Source organism: Oryctolagus cuniculus, chromosome 12, assembly GCF_964237555.1.
Source record: "Oryctolagus cuniculus chromosome 12, mOryCun1.1, whole genome shotgun sequence".
In the NCBI taxonomy this organism is placed as follows: domain Eukaryota; kingdom Metazoa; phylum Chordata; class Mammalia; order Lagomorpha; family Leporidae; genus Oryctolagus; species Oryctolagus cuniculus.
In genome coordinates this window covers 50,448,326-50,467,608 of record NC_091443.1, presented here as the reverse complement: position 1 = coordinate 50,467,608, position 19,283 = coordinate 50,448,326, and the positions used below count along the sequence as shown (strand labels likewise).

The 19,283-nt window shown below is 42.6% G+C and overlaps 1 protein-coding gene across 2 annotated transcripts in view; it reads right to left on the bottom strand.

The window, feature by feature from the left end:
• The window catches only part of STXBP6 (syntaxin binding protein 6), a 281,718-nt gene that overhangs the window by 43,965 nt on the left and 218,470 nt on the right, over positions 1 to 19,283 (bottom strand). For both annotated transcript variants that reach the window (XM_002718111.5, XM_070053811.1), the window contains 2 exons: positions 9,250 to 9,380; positions 8,206 to 8,371 (listed from right to left, as the gene is read on the bottom strand). In XM_002718111.5, the coding sequence (XP_002718157.1) occupies positions 8,206 to 8,371; positions 9,250 to 9,380 (297 nt within the window). The remainder of the gene's footprint in view (positions 1 to 8,205; positions 8,372 to 9,249; positions 9,381 to 19,283) is intronic.

The following is a 19,283-nucleotide window of genomic DNA, read 5'->3' as shown; positions in this document are numbered from 1 at the left end:
CAAGCCTGGGCCACACCAAAGCCAGGAGCCGGGAACTCCACCCGGGTCTGTCAGTGTGATGGAACAAAGACATAACCCTCAGCCATTCTCCTCATTGTCCAAAAGAGAGAGAAACACTGGAATGTATTCCTTGCCCTTGAACCTGAATTGAGTCTCACACCTTATTGCCTTCATACCCCACCCTACATTCTTTCCTAGGCTCCCAAGGTCACCCACGGCCACCTGAAAGACCAATTCCAGGAATTCACCTCCACCTGCTACACCCCCCACCTCATCCTTAGCCCTCCTAAAATATAAAAAGGCCTGGCCCCTGTGGGCCCAGCCTTCTGCCACGTGTTCCATCAATGTGCACTCTGGCAGCTGGTCACCCACCTCTATGAATTCATTTTCTCTGAATATATCTGGTCTGGCTATAGATTCGTATAGTGCCTCCTCTCTGTTCTGTGCCTTTTTCCCCTTTTTTCCTATCATTGTGTGTTTACAGGAACCCAAGTACCTGAGCCACCCTTTGCTGCCTCCCAGGGTGCATATTAGCAGGAAGCTGGAATTGGAAGTGGAGCCAGGATTTGAACCCATACACTCCAATATGGGATGTGGGTGTCTGGAGTGTGTTTTAACTGTTGCATCAAATGCCCAACCTTAAAACTTTAATTCTTAATTTTTCATTCCAAAAGAATTTTATAAGAAAAATGCTATATTAAATATCACATTCTAGGTGCCAGCGCTGTGGTGTAGCAGGTAAAGCTGCTGCCTGCAGTGCAGGCGTCCCATATGGGCACCAGTTTGAGTCCCGGCTGCTTCACTTCCGATCCAGCTCTCTGCTATGGCCTGGGAAAGCAGTAAAAGATGGCCCAAGTGCTTGGACCCCTGCACCTGTGTGGGAGGCCAGGAAGAAGCTCCTAGCTCCTGGCTTCGGATAGGCATAGCTTCAGCAGTTGCAGCCATTTGAGGAGTGAACCAGTGAATGGAAGTTCTCTCTGCCTCTGCCTCTGCAACTCTGCCTTTCAAATAAATAAATAAATCTTAAAAAAAAAACCACATTCTAGATAAAGATGTGTTGACTGCAGTGAGGAGGACAGAGGCATGGAGGAGTGGATGATAAGTCTGTGTGTGTACATGATTAACATAATTAATAGTCATTTACTACATAAGTTTAAATTCAATATGCCCAAAGACCTTGTTAAACTGGCATCATCCTCTCTTTTGCTTAGCTGAATCAATATAAGGAAAAGAAGACTTGTGCTTACTAAGGGACTTGGAAGTCATAAGCTCCATTTATGAGTGACAGGTCTTGAGTGAAGACCAGCTCTATTCCTTAACAGCTCTGAGGTCTTGGGTAAGTTCCCCAAGAATCATTTTCCTCATTTGTACCATGGTTGATGATAAATGAAGTATTTTATTTTCTAACTTTTTTAAAGGGCAACAAAAATAGTCTCTAGAGGAAGTACAGGATGGATTTCTCTTGATTTAAAGAATAGGAACAAGCATTGCAAGGCTCTGTGACAACAGTGCATCTGCTAAGGAGCCTGACCTCCTCCACCATGTCTACACATGCGCCAAGAAGCAACAGTGTGGTGGTTTCATACAACTCAACTCAGTCTGTGAACTGCAGTCTCTAATGTGGAGATGTGTGAATGTGCGTGTCTGCGTGTGTGTATGTGTGGGGTGTGTGTGCGTGCATCCCCAAGTGTACTTCAATTTGAGGAGTAGGGGCAACTTATATGTGACTTTATTCTCGAGAAGTAAGCATTTCATTCTAACACACCTGTGGTTGGAGTATGTGCAGCAATGTGAGGATCACTCCCCATAAGGCCTTTATTCATAGGCAGAAAATACTAAATATTAAAACAGAGGGGCTGGTGCTGTGGCTTAGTGGGTAAAGCCACTGCCTGCAGTGCCCGTGTTCCATATGGGAGCCGGTTCAAGTCCCGGCTGCTCCACTTCCGATCCAGCTCTCTGCTATGACCTGGGAAAGCAGTGGAAGATGACACAAGTGCTTGGGCCCCTGCACCCACGTGGGAGACCTGGAAGAAGCTCCTGGCTTCGGATCGGTGCAGCTCCGGCCACCGTTGTAGCCATCTAGAGAGTGAACCAGTGGATTCAAGACATCTCTTTCTCCCTTTCTCTCTCTCTCTGCCTCTCTGTAACTCTGCCTTTCAAATAAATAAATAAATCTTAAAAAAAGAAGGCAGAAATGTAAAAATAATGGCAAATGTTATAAAATGTTATAGATTTCCTTAACTCATATTAACATACTGGCATTAGATATGATCATATTAATCTTCCCTCTTTTTTTTTTTTTTATAAGAACCTTATTAGAAAGTACATTTTTTTCCTGTTTGTTTTGTTTTGGTTTTTAAGATTCTTTATCTCACCTAACACATGCCCATGGCTGGGGCATTCTCAAGGTGAAATAGCTGCACATCTCACAGATGGATGACCTTGCATTGTTTGGAAGAAAAGTACAATATAAAGCCACACTTTGATTGCATCCTAAGACTGTTCCACCCCAGGGGAGTTCAGCGCAAAGCCCTTGGGTTTCCTTTAGAATAGCAATCAGCAGGGGCAAATGAGGGCTGGCCTAGAATGAAGGAGATCTCCAGAGTTCTGTGTCCCTGGAACCCCAACAGCACTCAGAAGTCCAGGCTTTCTCCCATCAGCTGGACGACTGTGCATAAAAGGGCAGCGCTGATGAAATACCCTTTGCTGCTGATGAAAGTAGAAGGAACTTCAAAACAGCCGGCTTTGTGGAAAAGCAGTCTGCCACTCTCACATTCTGCATACAGCGGACGTTGAAATAAAAGTGTCTAGATGAACAGTTACAGTAAGAGACAGCTCATTTCATCTCGCCCTGATGTGTTTGGCAACTGCTAACCATCCTTTCAAATGCAGTTCAGCCATCAGCTTGCTGCTAGCACAGTGTTTTCTGTGTGTTTATGTCTGATTTCCATCCTAAAGAGAAAGGAAGTCAGCAGATCCACAGCCTGCTGCGTCCCAGACACACAAGCAGCGCTGAGCACAAGCCTGTGGATGAGAAAATGCGCACAACAGGGCTGGAACAATGGTGGGCGGGGCCCCTCCAGAATGACCCATGGGGAGTAAGCGAAGTCTCTACAGGTAACTGAATGAGTTAGGGTGCTTGGGTTCAGAGTTGAAGAACAATGCTTTAGTTTTAACTCACCTCCGAGAATAATTTATAGTAGTATTGAAAATGAAAACAGTTAGCAAGGCACCTACTTTGTGGGTTCTAACAAAGACTGCCAATGTGGATGCACATTTTTATACTGTGCCATACAGAGTGAGCATCTCTAAATCCCAAATCTAAAATCTGAAACATTCCACAATCTGAAAGCTTTTGAGCACTGACCTGATGCCACAAAGTGGAAAATTCCACCCCAGGTCTCAAGGGATGGGTCACAGTGAAACCGCAGGCACACAGTGCACAGTACATTTAGTGTCCCCAGTGGGAAAAGACTCCCCACCCTGTTAGCTGCAACATGCTAACTTTGCTTCATGCAAGAGACTGTTGTATTAAATTACCTTCAGGCTATGTGTATAAGGTGTATATGTAACATAAGTGAACGTCAAGTTTAGACTGGGGTCCCACCCCCAAATTTCTCTTTGGGTATATGCCAACATCCTAAAATCTGAAAAACAAACAAACAAACAAACAAACAAACACAAATCCAAAACAGTGCTGGTCCCAAGCATTTCAGATGAGGGACACTTAACCTGAATTAAGCACATAAATAATAGGCCAGCAGTAACCACTACAAAAAGTCAGCGAAAAAAAAATAACAATTTGAGAGCCACGCGGAGTCTGCTCCCATTCTCTTAAGAATATTCAAGTGAGTGCACCAAAGGTCTCCCTTGGGACCCTGACTCACTAGGACATGCAGACTATCTAAGATGACGTGCTCTTTGCTTTGAAGTGAACTAGTCAACAGTAATTCTCTCCTCTGGAATCTAAGGTTTAACACATGTGATTAACTCCTTCAAGGCACCTTGGAAATTCGGATGTGTCATCACATGTATGACATCATCTCTGCTGACACACAGAGGGAATAACAACTCCATCTCAGAAGAACAGGTCTGATCCATACGAAGTTGAGTCACTTGTGATGCGCTGTTCTGTTCAAGCAGTCAGGACGGCCGCCATGCCTCTGCCTTCAACGTCTATAGGCTGCTGGGTAGCTCAAGGACCCAGCAACTAAATGAACAGCTCTGTATTTTTGAAACACGACTGCTGTTAATGAAGTGAAAGAGAGGCAGACTGGAAGTTAGCTATGAGTTTGGAGACTGCCCTAGCTTGCTGATCCTCCAGCCACCTAGAGAAGAAAAGACAGCCACAAAGATGCTGACAGAGGTGAGAAGCCAACACTTTTCCTTTTACACTTCCTTAGAGAATCTTGCCTTCTCTCAATGTATGAAGGCCTTGGAGACTTTACAACTATCTTTCCTGGATCCTGACGAAGCATCAGAAGATCAGAGCTCCCTAATCTGTTCTGTAGAGATGAGGAAATAGCGTTTTGGAGGAGAGACTTTCAATGATGCCAAAGAATTCATCTCATTTCTGTTTAACTGACTTCCTCCAAAAGAAAAAGGAAACTATGGCTACATGAGATATATATACAATCCATCAAGAGTAGAAGTGCATGGAATTACAGATATTTAAATGATGAGTTTATGTTGACTTGGCATTGGAGGAAGTGCTGTTCAGTGAGAGTCAGGCACACTGGCTTCCACATCCTCTGATCCTGATAATGACATTCCAGATCTCTGCACCCAAGTTTTCCCAGTGCAGCCACCACATGCACAGTACCTGAGAAGCCCTGTGGCTGGGGTCACATCGTCTTCTCCACACTTTCTAATGAACAACAACAACAAGCAAAATGATTTTAAAGATCCTTGATGACTCTATGGTTCTTGGAAGAAAAAAAAAAAGCTTGAATTACTATTGCAATTGTATGCAGCTGAGACATAGGAAAACTGTTAAAACTATTCATACTGTGTTCCTCTCATCCCACCCTCCATTGTTAATTCTCAGAAATGTGCTGGCTAAAATAGGCCCAGCAGTTCCAGTACAATTCCAGGGGGCGCCACACTGAAGCAACATAATGGCATATCCTGGAGCACACTATTCAGAGGCCCTAAGGAAAGGCTTTTAGGGCAGAAGGGGCCTGTCTTGAAATCTTATCTCTCCCACTCACTGTTTGGCCTTTGGCAAGCTATGTAATAATCTCTCCAATCCTGTTTCCTTCTCTGTAAAATAGAGATAATAAACTGTATTTCTAAAGGCTGCTTTAAAAACAAAGTAAGATAACACAGGTAAAGAACTTTGTGTAGGGCAGCCCATGAACACCAATATTAGTTCTCTGAAAATCATAGAATTATCAGTTCACCATACCATAAATAATGATATCTAACATCTATGGCCCATATTATAAGGAGATACCAAAACATATTAAACTGGGAATAGATTTCACCTGCTGACGATGCAGACTACGCCCAAAAGTTAAAGGGGTCTCAACATAATGACTCCAAAACCACATTATTTTTGTCTCAGTACTATCACCAAGGAGACTTCTCAATATGCTAATTCATTAATGTGTGTTGGTACAATTGTTATTAAGTATCAGCAACTGTTTAAATAAGACAGCATTCATTCATGACATACATATTGCTAACAAATTACAACATGATTGATTCACATATGTAGTCCCAGCTATTGCAGGGAAGTGAACCAGCGGATGGAAGATATTTCTCTCTCTCTCTCTTCCCCCAATCCCTACAACTCTGCCTTTCGAATAAAATACTTAAAAAGAAAAAAAATGCATTTTAAAAAATAAAGTATACATGTTAGACTGGAAAGGTTTAGCTATCATCCAGCCTATCTTCCACAGGTTCCACCTGGGAAATGCAGAAAATATGAGCGACACTGACAGTCAGAAAAGACAAAGCCAATTCTGATCCTGGCTTCATAACTTGTTCTCTCTCTTACTTCAGAAACCAATCTTCAGCTTCACTTATTACATATACCAACAATTTCATATTGGACACATGAGGTGGGGACATGGGTCCCCACCTCAGCTCTGCACAATTTGGGGTTCATGGGCAATGGGAGATGCCTGTAGGATGGGGCCAATGCCTGATGGAAGCAGCTGAGTGGGAAAGAGTGGGGAAGGCTGAGGACGTGCACGGAGGTACAGGAAGAACACAATACAGAGGCCGTACGCCATCTTCCAGGCTGGGAGATGGGCGGTGGCTATAAAGGTTTATCAAGGGACCAAATATAGAAGCAGTCTTTGTATCTAGGAAGCAGCAGTGACTAGCACACAGCAGGTGCTTAATTTTTTTTACTGTATGATTGGATGTTAAGAAAACACCTGAAAGAAGTCATGAGAGCTTTAGAGGTAGTAGAAGAGGGGGTACAAGGAAGGAGGAAGAGAAGGGTTAACAAATCTGTCCCCAACTTAGGAGGAAGGAGGTGGCTGGACAGGTCAGTGAATCTGGGGTCTTTTTCTTCCTCCCTCATTTCCATTCTGAGGTGTGCAGTGGTTTCCATGGCACGGGGTCTGCTCTAAGGATGTCTCACTTGGCTCTCAGGGTGGGGCGTGGAAAGAGGGGCAGTTTTTTCCAAGAGCAACTGAAATGCCAAGTCCATATGTCGCATTATTTTTAGAGTAGATTCAGTGCTTAAGTGCTAGCCATTCAGGCTACTGATGATACAAGGTGATCCTCAGAAAGTTCATGGAAAATAAGTATTTTTTTAAAAAAACTATGCATCAAAATAAACTTAATTTCTTTTTTTTTTTTTTTGAGTTTTCCAACATATGCTTGTATTGGCACCAACAAGGAAAGGTTTCAGAATAGGAACTGAAGAACAAGAAATAAATCTAACCAGGGGTCAGAGTGATGAAGAAGGGAGAGCTGGGGTTCCCTCGCCAATTTCCCACTTCCTGAAAGCATAGTCCTATGCCTGGTGTGTTTCACCCCTCTGCTAAGTCTGTTAAGGCTGGACTTCCAAAGCAGGAATCATGTGAAGAGCATATGTAGTGTAGACATGATAGAATGCTATGTCTTATTATATTTCCTAAATGGGTCAATGTTTGATCAGAATTTTCCTTTAGACACCTACGTTTAATGTTTCTCACTTTCATATCATAGGATACGGCATCTCTGAAAAAATAAGCACTACTCATCACCTCTTCTATTTTTCTAGGACTAAATAAGGAAGCCGTGATAAAAGACTGCATTGATGGCTTAGATCTGTCGAGATTCTTATGACATAAGCAACTTCTCATTTAAGAGTAATACGAGCACTTCAGTGGATGATAACAAAGAATTGGACGGTGACTTCTCCATACAACATGTGGTAGATTAATGGCAAAATGACAGTGTGCAATCATTGCTAGGACAGAACAATGGATTCTGTCCCATGTTCACATGAAAGATGTGTACCACCCAGGAGAAAATGTACTATCTCTCATGTGATCTTCATTTTACATTTCGTTAAGGAAAAGTTGGTACATCTACAAAATTCAAAATCAAGAAAGCATGTCAGTGAAAAGACCAATGATATAAACATATAAACATCCTCCCTAGCTCAGAGTGACTGGCAAGGTTTTTACATTTTTTTGCACAGTTTGAATTCCCTAAAAAGCAATGCTACCTAAAAGAAACGTGTAAGCACCATTTAAATAGTTCTCATTACATTGCCAATGCTGCATTCGCCCCTTAAGGCTGGCTTACAGTACTTATCCTAACTCAGCTTGCATGCCATTCAAGGAATGAATGCTGACCTGTTATTTGAAAGAAAGTGATAGCTTCTTCTGGAATTTGTATAGTACTTGTAAACCATCTTGAGAAATAACAGGTAAAAGCTCCCCTTAATCAGTGTTCCGCGATGAAATTAGAAAAGGTAGTCAAGGAACGAAGCTGAATAGTTTTTCTAATAAAGAGACAGGTTTTTCTCATAGTATGGGCTAATTCTTCTAAAAAGTCCAGCTTTTGAATGAGTGCAAAAACCATGCCACTGTGTCTGGATTTAGCACACATGAACTCCTTAGAAAAGTTCTCATGCTGGCTAGCTCTGAGTATATTGATTGCTTTTTTTTTGTCTTTACTTAGGCTATTGAACAACTAACATTTTACGTAAAAGTATAAGGGAACAGAGTGACGGAAGTCATACAAATGTCTGCTTACCTCCCATAATTTTTGATTGACAGTTAATAAACTCCGGCTTCCTGTCTGTGAGGTACCTCTGGCAGGTGTGGTGGAGGATCTGGAAGAAGGTGCATTTTTCTGAGGCTGTGCTGGCGACCCACTGGTCAAAAGTATTTTCAAACAACAAATCAAACTCTGCAGAATCCTGGAAAAGACAATGAAATTAGTGATCTCAGTCTATAAGAACTGTTGCTTCCAGCTTACCAATGCTAGAATACTGATAAAAGTTAAAACGAAGACTATGGTCCCAGCACAAGGTTCATATTTACTACGACTCACATGTGTAGACAGTCTACATTTCTCTGTTTATTAACCAAATCCCAGATAATACAGAATCTGCAGACGTCCCTCTAGAGCAAATATAGAAGCTGAGCTAATCTAACTATATACTAACATATTACAATTCAGACCATATATTGTTTTTCCAATTATTTGGGAAAGGAGTCCTTCAGCAATATTCTGTACTAATTTTTTCCCTAAACTTAGGCAGGGAAATAGTCTCCTTTATTATTTTAATATATCCTACATTTTATTATCCTTCACTACTGATGTTTTGAGTGCTGTGTGTGGGTGAGCAAAGGAGCTGTCATTTTGATAACTACACCATAACGTGTTTTATTAAATCAATGGAATCATAATATACAGTTTCTAAGTTGCCTCTCATTTGATTTGGGGTAAATAAATCGAGTCATTGGTGATGTCAGGAGCTAAACGAAGCTTTGATGAGCACGGTTTCCTCATATTGATAACTGTGGATATGATCATCTGAACTCTGCCCTTTGCTGATAAACATGACTAGAAGTAGCACTCCAATATACGTCGCCATAGGTTTCTTCATCAAACATGGTGAAAAGATTTGTAATTTCCCATAAGAAAGGAACAGGCATCAGAAAGTTTTAGTCACCTAATTGACATAGAGAAACTGCCCTGATAGGAATGATTCCGTCACCACCCCTTCCGAGGTCAATCAGAGAACCAGCTTGTGAGAAGAAGGCCTTGCTCAGCGTCGGACCATTCACTCACCCGGTTAGGATCGATTCCATTAACCTGGCGAAGCTGCTCGAGCATCCACTGCGACCTCCGAACAAACGACGTGGAGCCTTCAAACTGTTTGACCTTCGTGATGGACGCCTGTGTGGGTTTCTTGTTTGTCACTGCCAAGAGAAGACCAGTTGGATAAGTGGGTCTGCAGACTGGGCTTGTTTTCCCACTCAGTGTTGCCTTTGCATGCACCTACTATGCATATGCACAATGACGGACAGACAGGGAGGGAGAGACTACCAGTGAAGAGGCCTGCCTCAGGTTAGGAGAGAAGGCGAAAGACACAGAAGTTATAATCTCCTCTCAAGCAGTCCGCAATATGATTAAAATTGTAAAAGCTGCTTCATTTATGTCTTCATCGTTTAAACTGAAAATAAGTCAATCACCCCTAGTGCGTTTAATGAAGGCTACAGATGTACAATTACAGCTTGTAGAGCAAGAAGCATTAGGTAGGGTGCACTGGGAAAGGCTGATTTTTAAAGGAAGTGAAGGTTACTGGCTCCCCCGGGGAACTACAATACTTATTTCTAGTTCTACAGCCCAGCATAAACATGGCCCACTTCAGTGATAAGGAATGCCACCTCAGCGACCACGTCCCCCTCCAAAAAATAATAAAATAAAAGAAGAAAGAGGAGGAGGAGGAGTATTTGATTTTATAATATCGTTTTTTTAAAAGGTCTATTTGCATCTGATCATGATTCGAAGGAGGAGGAAGGAGGAAGGAGGGAAGGGAGGAGGGGGAAGGGAGGAGAGGGAGGGGAGTGGAGAAGGAGGAAGAGAAGAACTATTTGGCTTTATCTAGTTTTGTATCTATTTGCATCTGATCACGACTCTAACATTCAGGCACACAGCATCACACATGAATTCCTGAGGTCACCCCAGCTGCAGGGCCAGCCTTGGTTGCTTCTTCCCCAGCAAGATGACAGCATCTCCTCTCAGCCGGGTGCCCAGCACCTGGCACCGGAACAGCACCCTGAATATTCATACATCTGTTGACTTTGTGATTTAGAGACTGAAGGTGGGAGTGGGTAACTAAGGATCTTCACAGGCTTTCCTAAAAGCTCCCTCCGAGCCCTGGTGCAGGAATCACTACGATTAGGTAGGTATAATGCTGTAAAGGAAGTAGGCAAAGCGGAAAGCACCATTGGCTATAATGGATTTGACCCTAGTCACTGACTTGCAGAACACTCAGCAACCATGGCATCTTTCTTTGTTTTAAATAATCCCATGGCTTCCCTGTTTCCCAATAACTATGCAGATGTCAATCAGTGGCAAAAAGAGTTCTTGAGGGACAAGAAGCACCTGCGCAATCATAGTTGGTCGTAAGAAGTTGCTATGGTTCATGCATTCCACACTCTACTGCAGTCTCAGCGTCTTGGGCCATTGCTGTGGGCCCTACAGTCTCAACACTGGAGTCTGTCTTCATAGCTTCAATACACTCTCCCTTTGCTCCTAGCCAGAACTGAACAAACTTTTTTTTTTTTTTTAACTTCAAATGATACTTTGGTTTATTGGCCATTATTTCAGTTATATTTGGTTAAAAGCTTCTGAACATTTCACACCAATTATATTTGCTTTCATGGTTAAAAGCCATCATTCCCTTAACACCCATGATCAGAGGAAATTTTATAGTCTTTTATTCACAAATGGCCTTTCTTCCCCTAACTAAATTCAGGCAACATTATCAGTCTGCCCAAGGTTTTGCTCATCCACTTAATTTGTTTTTTATTTTTTCTGTCTCCAATGACACAAATGGGAGACCTAATAGATTTCCCTGATGGTTGTGCCTTGCACTTGCACTGTAATGTTAAAGGAAACGACGCACCTGGAATATATGCAGCTCCTAAAAATGTGCTTAAAAGATTAAAGAATACTTTTCAATAACAGGAAAACATGGGTTCCTGTATTAGACACACACCCCTAAATGCACAAAGAGGATTTCCTCCTTTGTTTATGTAAATCAGATGGCACTCAAGCATCCTGGGAAATATGAAGGCCTTCCTTCTGCCTTGACAGTTGTTAGGAGCTTCTGTTTTCACCACTGGCCCGTTTGTTTCCAGTAGTTTACAGCATTATAAAATCTCAAACACAATGTGTGCTACTGGTATGTTTAGGACTCACAGTTCAGGAAGGTGAATTCCATTGGGACTTTGTCACTGAGATGAGGTGGGCAGGAACCCCACCCACAATGATAAATGTCCCCAACAGTGTCACCTTGCAGGGCAGTCACAAAAATGGAGGCAGTTACGACTCTATCCGTTCTTTTTCTCCCCCTATTAGTTTATTCTTTGCCCAGTTCTTGGAGTCTGGCTAGTTTTTCTGGGCACTGAGCCCAGTTGGTTTAATTTCTGTTTATTGTTATTAATTATAACATCGCAATTTCTATTTTGAAGCAGGTGCTTTAAAATGATATGATTATATACACATTACATTATACAGAGTTAAGTAAAAACTTTCCCCTTTTGAAATCAAAACACTTGTGCAAATATACAATTGCCAGACTTTTTCGGTATCACACTAGAAGGGACCACGTTTTAACTCCTTCCTTGTTTTGGTGTTTTTCAAGGTGTGTGGCTGACAAAAACTAAATCAGTCATCAAATTCCAGATGTCTAGTGAAAAAAGCATGATTTACTGTCCCCTTCCAAAGCAAAGCTTTAATAACACACTCTGGAAAATGCAAACAAATTACCTGGATCGACAATATAAAAAAGACCAAAGAAACATATTGTGCTATATATCCAATCACTCTCACGCTATACCCCAATTCCATTATTTTCAATAATTGTATTTATTTTCAACTTCCTATTTATTATTTTCAGAAGACATATTTTACATTTACATTGTATCAAAAGCGTAATGCTCTACTGTATAAGGAGCTGGCACTGGGGTGGTTGTGTTACGCTTTCCACATCACGAGGAAAGGGTATCACTCTCAGGGTAGTACAGATCGCTCACAATCAGCCTTTCCCCCCGCGTCTCCACTCCGCCTGCTCATCAGTGCCCTCATCCACCTGAACTGTGTGAATCAGACCTCTGGAGAGTATGGCTCTGGCACCCACATTTTAAATCTTCCCAGGTATTTCTTTTTTTTTTTTTTTTTTTTTTTTGGACAGGCAGAGTGGACAGTGAGAGAGAGAGAGAGAGAGAGAGAGAAAGGTCTTCCTTTTGCCGTTGGTTCAACCCCCAATGGCCAGCGCACCGCGCTGATCCGAAGCCAGGAGCCAGGTGCTTCTCCTGGTCTCCCATGCGGGTGCAGGGCCCAAGCACCTGGCCCATCCTCCACTGCATTCCTTGGCCACAGCAGAGAGCTGGCCTGGAAGAGGGGCAACCGGGACAGAACCGGCGCCCCAGCCGGGACTAGAACCCAGTGTGCTGGCGCTGCAGGCGGAGGATTAGCCTAGTGAGCTGCAGCGCTGGCCCATCTTCCCAGGTAATTCTGAGGCAGGCAGACTACTGAGAAGCACTGAATGTGATTTCATTCATTCACTCATTCATTCATTCATTCAACAAATACAAAACATTTATTAGATGGCAGACACAGAATACATCCTTTGGCAATTCAAAGACTGAATAAGATACAATTCTGAGTCAAGAATTTGGTTGAGGAGGCCAGTTCTCTGCTGTGGCCAGGGAATGCAGTGGAGGATGGCCCAAGTGCTTGGGCCCTGCACCCCATGGGAGACCAGGATAAGTACCTGGCTCCTGCCTTCAGATCAGCTCAGTGCGCTGGCTGCAGCGCACCAGCCGTGGCGGCCATTGGAGTGTGAACCAACGGCAAAAGGAAGGCCTTTCTCTCTGTCTCTCTCTCTCACTATCCACTCTGCCTGTCAAAAAAAAAAAAAAAAAAAAAAAAAAAAAAAGAATTTGGTTGAGGAGGAAGGTAAGAAAGATGCAGAAGTGCATTAGGGGATACTGGGAAGGTAAATGACACCTGAGTTGGCCCACGCCTTGGGGGCGGGGTGCCTTAAGGACCAAAGTGGAGCTGGGGAGTCAGGGAGGCTTCCTGAAGCAGCCGCATCTCAGGCAATACGCCATGACTGCCCCCAAGCTGGCTTCTCTGACCGGCTTGTCCATGGGACTGAACTATCTTTAAGAAAACTTCCTGCAAGTCCCTTACCATGACCCACAATGACCTGAAAGACCTCACCCTTGAGGACTCCCTCATCCCATCTCCCATTTCGTCCACTAAAATTTTTGTTCCTGGGAAACACCAATCTCTTTCTACTTCTTTGCACCTGCTGTCCTCACTGCAGAAATGTTATTTCCCTTATTTCCCCATGATTGTCTCTTGCATACTACCCAGATTCTAGCTTATATGTCTACTTCACAGAAAAACACATCTATGATCAATTTATCCAAGTAGGTCCCCTTCATTTTTTTTTTTTCACTGAATTCTGTTAATTTAAAAAACAGGTCTATTTCAAGCCTGGATAAAATATTCAACGTTTGCCTCTATGAAACATTTGTGGAAAGCAACAGCCAGACTACTATCATGTCCACTTAGTCCTCAAATACGTAAGATGTGGATTCTTCCCCACATGGATCGTCTAAGCTGCCACCTATATGTTATAAATTTTTTCTAGTAACAATGCAAATGACTTTTATAGTATCCTGAGGTATTGTTTCCTTAACAGTTCCTTTTTGATAAACTCACTTTTCACTTACATAAATTAATAAATTATAAGAATAATTTATTAATAAATTATAAGAATAATTATAAGAATAATTATAATAATTATAATTATAATAATTATAATTATAATAAATTATAAGAATAATTTATTAATAAATTAATAAATTTAAAAACCAGATACGTTATATAAAGTCACAAATGGATATACAGCTTTATCTTCCTTAAACAGAAAATAGTGTAAATAAAGAAATCATAAATACTATTAATTTCAAACTAGAGAGGGGTTGGCATTTGAAGTCTACTCTTGGGTAAAATGGGTGATTGGCAAATGGAAATAGGGATTAAAGACTATTACAACATAGATACTCTAAAAGATATAGCTAAAAACCTTAACAGGAGGGTGAGGAGGGTGAGGAGGGTGAGGAGGGTGAGGAGGGGGATGAGGGGGATGAGGGAGATGAGGGTGATGAGGGTGATGAGGGTGATGAGGGTGATGAGGGTGATGAGGGTGATGAGCACTTGGCACAGCAGTTAAGATGCTGCTTGGGCCACCTGCATCCCATATTGGAATTCCTGGTTCAGGTGCTGCTCCGCTTCCAATTCTAACTTCCTGTTAGTGCACACCCTGCAGAAAACAACTGATGGCTCAAGTACTTGGGTCCCTGCCACCAGTGTGGAAGATATGAATTGAGTTCTGGACTCTGAGCTTCAGCCTGGCCTTGCCCTAGCAGTGGAAGGCAGTTAGGGGTTGAACCAGCAGATGGCAGATCTACTGCTCTGTCCCTGTCTCCACCTCTCTGCTTTTCCAATAAAATAAAGAATAAAAAAAAAATTACTGGAAAAAAAGTCCTCACTTAACTGGAAATAGCTATTCTAGGACCCCTGCATGTACCTGTCGCTCCCCCACTCACAGAGGAACGACACTGGACCCTGTGCTGTTCTCTTTCCCCGGCCCTTCCCGGGTTTGCTGCCGCTCTCCCTCGCCTCCGTGGAGGGGCGGCACCCCTGCCGCTTCCCCGCTTCTGCAGAGGAGTGGCACACCGCCGGCCGGCTCTCTCAGGGGTTCCTCAGATGTTCCTGGTGCATGTTGTCTCTCTCCTCCTTTATAGTCCTCTTCCACCAATCCCAACTCTCCTGGCGTTCTCTCCCCACGCACTGAGCATGCTGCTCTCCTCCAATCAGGGGCAGGATCAACTCCTGCAGCTTGTTAGTTGAATTGGTGAGGCAGCTGTGTGGAAGTTGTTTATTCCCTCTCAGCGCCATATGGTGGGAGATCAGATGCATAGAATTAGTCTTAGCAGTTGCAGTAATTTAGTCTAGTCTCGGTTGCTCCCCACAGTACCCACTGGGACTCACTCAGTAAGTCTGGATAGTATTCAAGCCTCTGCTTCTCCCTCTCTCACTCCCAGTGCCTACTGTTTGCTGTGCTGGTATCAGAGGCAGGCAGAAGCGTGGAGGCAACCAAATCCAAATTGTTTTCCTGTTATTCCTGAACAAATGAAAAGGGATCTGTGGCTTCATGCCTCATCTTTTAAGCCTCTGAGAGCACAGGAGATCACTGATAGGACATCTCAGCTGTAGTTAGGAAGCAGTGATGCTTCCAGGGAGCTGTCATGCCCCGAATGTCACCACCATTACTCAAGAGGTGTAACAGCTCCATCTCATGAATTAAAGAGGCCTTTCAGAAAGATGGCTCCTGTACGAGATGTTTAACAAGGATAAACCAGACACCTAATTACTCCAAAAAGTAGAGACTACTGGTCTTGCTTGTACCCTATTGGAAAATTGCAAGGTATGACATAATCATTTCAAACCTGGTCTTATAGCAAGTCAGGCAAATAGAGTTTGTGGAGGAGCAAATAAAGACTGACAAAGAGGGGCTGGTGTGGTGGAGCAGCAGGTTAAGCTGCTGCCTACAATGCTGGCAGCCACTATCGGAGTCCCAGTTTGAATCCTGGCTGCTCCACTTCCAATCCAGCTCCCTGCTAATGTGCCAGGAAGGCAGCAAAAGATGGCTCAGGTACTTGGACTCCTACAACCCATGTGGGAAACCAGATGGAATTCCAAGCTCCTGCTTTAGTCTGGCCCAGCCCTGGCCATTGCGGTCATCTGGGGAGTGAGCCAGTCAGTAGAATCTCAATCACTCACTCTCTCTTCCCCTCTCTCTGTTTCTCCCTCTCTGTCTCTCTGTCTCTCTCGGTAACTGCCTTTCAAAGAAATAAAGAAATCTTTTTTAAGAAGGTTGTCAGGGAAAGGAAAAAAAAGTTCTTTGTATTTTATGCAAAAAAGGGAGACAAGCTTATGTTCCTCTAGTGGTTCCTCTGCAAGACCCAGTGGCTGAGAGATCACCTTTTTCAAAGAGTTACTTCCCTTATAATATCACTATTCATAGCAGTGTCTCTCAACCACTCTAAAAAATCAATTTTGCCTGGATACAAATTTGTCTCAGCCTTAAAATATTATTTTAAAGAAAACACATAATCATTGTGTAGACAAAGTGATTACTCACCACCTCTATATCCTCTACTCCCTCACATTTCATAGGTATTTCTGTATATTGTCTAACATTCACATAAACATTTCTCTTACACATTGATTGAAATCATAACTTTATGTGACTTTCTCTTTAAAAAATAAAAAGCAAAGGTGCTTAAGAAGAACCAATCACTTCTACATCAGAGTTTGAGGCTGAGGCCAGGCAGCTGAAATGCAGAATGAATCATCTCTAAGATACTGGAGCTGTCGCAGGGCAGAGTCCTATCACAGCCTGAGCGCTCTGCGCAGCTGCAGCATAATGGCCAGGCATTTTGGTTTCAAAAAGATTGCTGATGAGAAATAAACAGCTTAGAGTTAGAAGAAAGTGACATCCACATAAAATCTTATCAGGGTCACTCCTGACTGTATCAGAGGTGACTGAGGAATGAGGAACAGAAGAATAGTCTCTGAACTGTGGGTTCAGGAAGCAAGGGCACGACCAAGCACGGCCTCTGACCCAACGTGGTGGGAACAGAAATGGTTACTTGGAACTAGTCTCCTCGCTGCTCTTCTAAACCTAATGTATGGTCATTTCAGGTGGGTTTTCACAGTATTTGTGAGAAAGAAATACAAGATTAGAAGCTGCACCAGCAACTTTATCAGGCAAAACAACCAAATGCTTAAAAAGCTCCAAAAACAAAAATATCTACGTCATTATCTGCTGCTTTCTGAACGAGGAAACTTCAGCCCTGCAGGAGTCAGTGGAAGTGGAGCATGGGGCCCTCTACACAGCACTCGTCTGTTGCTGCTCACACTACTGCTCTAAGTGCGTCATGATTCAGGGACACAGTAGATGCTGAGTCCACAGCCTACAGAAACCCAGACTTCCAAAACCAGACCAACTCATGCAATGGTCAAGTTTGTCTCCGGGGCCCTACCCTTATTCTCCCACTGCTTCCTCCTCTCCATCTTAGGTGCGGGGGTGTCTGCTCAGATTCCTCACACAACCCGAATGGGCCCGACAGGCTCTTTTTGAATCTGTAGGATTTAAGAAAGAAGGTATAATTTCTTTTTAAAATTCAAAGGAACAATAAAAATGGTGGCATTTCAGTCATAAGCGCCAAGTCAATGGAGAAGAATGTGTGCTGCCCATAAACAGTCCCTAAAAGGGAAATAAGGGGTAGAATCAGTGCACAGGACTTTGAGGAAGATGTCCTAGTCTACAAAGGACTCATCACCAAGAGAGAGATTTTCCGTAAAAAAGATTCTGTGTTTGCTATCACTTGTTCCTCATCCCTTTGGACCACACTCCCATCTCCAAATATGAGGAGGAGCTGGGGGAAGAGAGAGGATGACAATGATGATGACGGACATAATGCAAAGTTTAGGAAATGCCTTCAAAGAAACACCAGAAGAGAAAGCACATGAATGGTGAAGTTTGGGTAAGTCCTGAGAAGGATCAACATCCGCACCAAACATTCTACAGGAAGACTGGTTTTAATATGAAGGTATAGTCCCACATCCAGTGACATGACCAACCTATGCCAACTGCACAGGGAATTTGAGCTGGTTTTAATATTTTCAAATTAACAATAAGGAAGCAGCACTACTTTTGGAAAGCACAGCTTCAATGGAAGGCTTTAAAAGTCAGTACTTAAAAAACCTAGTCCCTTTTATTTTAGTCTTTACCTTGTCATAATTTTACCTTTTTATTATAAAAATACATCTGCAGATTTTTATTTTGAAAGGGCATTTCATTTTCTAAGTCAATGACAGGTTCAGGTACATCACAAGTAACTTTAGACTACTAAAATCAGAAGCACGAAACCAAGAAGCTTAGCCAAGAACTGAGTTCCCCACTGGCCTTCCCAGACAAGGACCACAGTATCTAATATATTATAAATTGATACACAGTGCAAATTGATGTAGCCATGAATGAATGAATAAATGCAGGGTTCCTCAATCAAAGAAGTAACAGTTGTTGTACACACTGGAAGCCATGAACAAACTAAAAATTTATTTCAGGTTCAATTGTTCAATTTCAAAACCAAGTGACAGATTTAAGGGATCCAAATATATTCTAACCAGAACACAGGGTATCAGAAGAACTATAAGTGAAAATACAGAAAATGACAATAGTCAGTAAGTTAAAGAAATATTGGTGGACTAGAAGGAGAGAGATGCGAGGGTTAAACCATATCATAACAACCTTGTTTCCTACAATCCTTATTCTAGCAGAATCTCCCATAAGTAAATCTGTTTCAGCCTCCCTGAAAACATGATATCCGGCTTGAGATTCAGCAACCCAAGGCTTTCCATTGTGTGGGATTTTTGAACTTCCTCAGACTTTTCCCTAAAGACCTGCAGAGAAAATCAATTTGCATCAATGTTGGCCATAAGGGAAACACACAATGAATTGTAAAACCTGGATAATACTAGTTATTGCAAGTTTACCCTTTATCTGGAAGGCTGCAGTAGATCTGATTCATGGAATGTATCTGCAAAAACAAAAAAGGAAACACAAACAAAAACACCAAAAAGGGCAGAGCCAAGGCAGTCAATGCCCAGAATTCTGACAGCTGTTCGTGGTTTCTCAGAGATTAAGTCCAACACCAACCACTGTAACATACAGTGAAGGTAACAGAAAGGGTTAACTCAACTCAGAAAGTCCTGTTCTGCTCTTACTTCCTCAACTCTGGCAACAGATGTAAACATCATTTTTGATCTATTCTTGGGGAAGGTTTACAAACAGAGTAGCAAAAAACAAAGGCATCAAAGCAGCAGCTACCCTACTCCAGCATGAATTACATTTTCCCACAAAAGCTCAAAGGAATAAAACGCGAAAAAGTTTAATGTTAGGCTTTCCTTGAACATTATCCATTACACACTGCAAAGTGCAGGCCAAG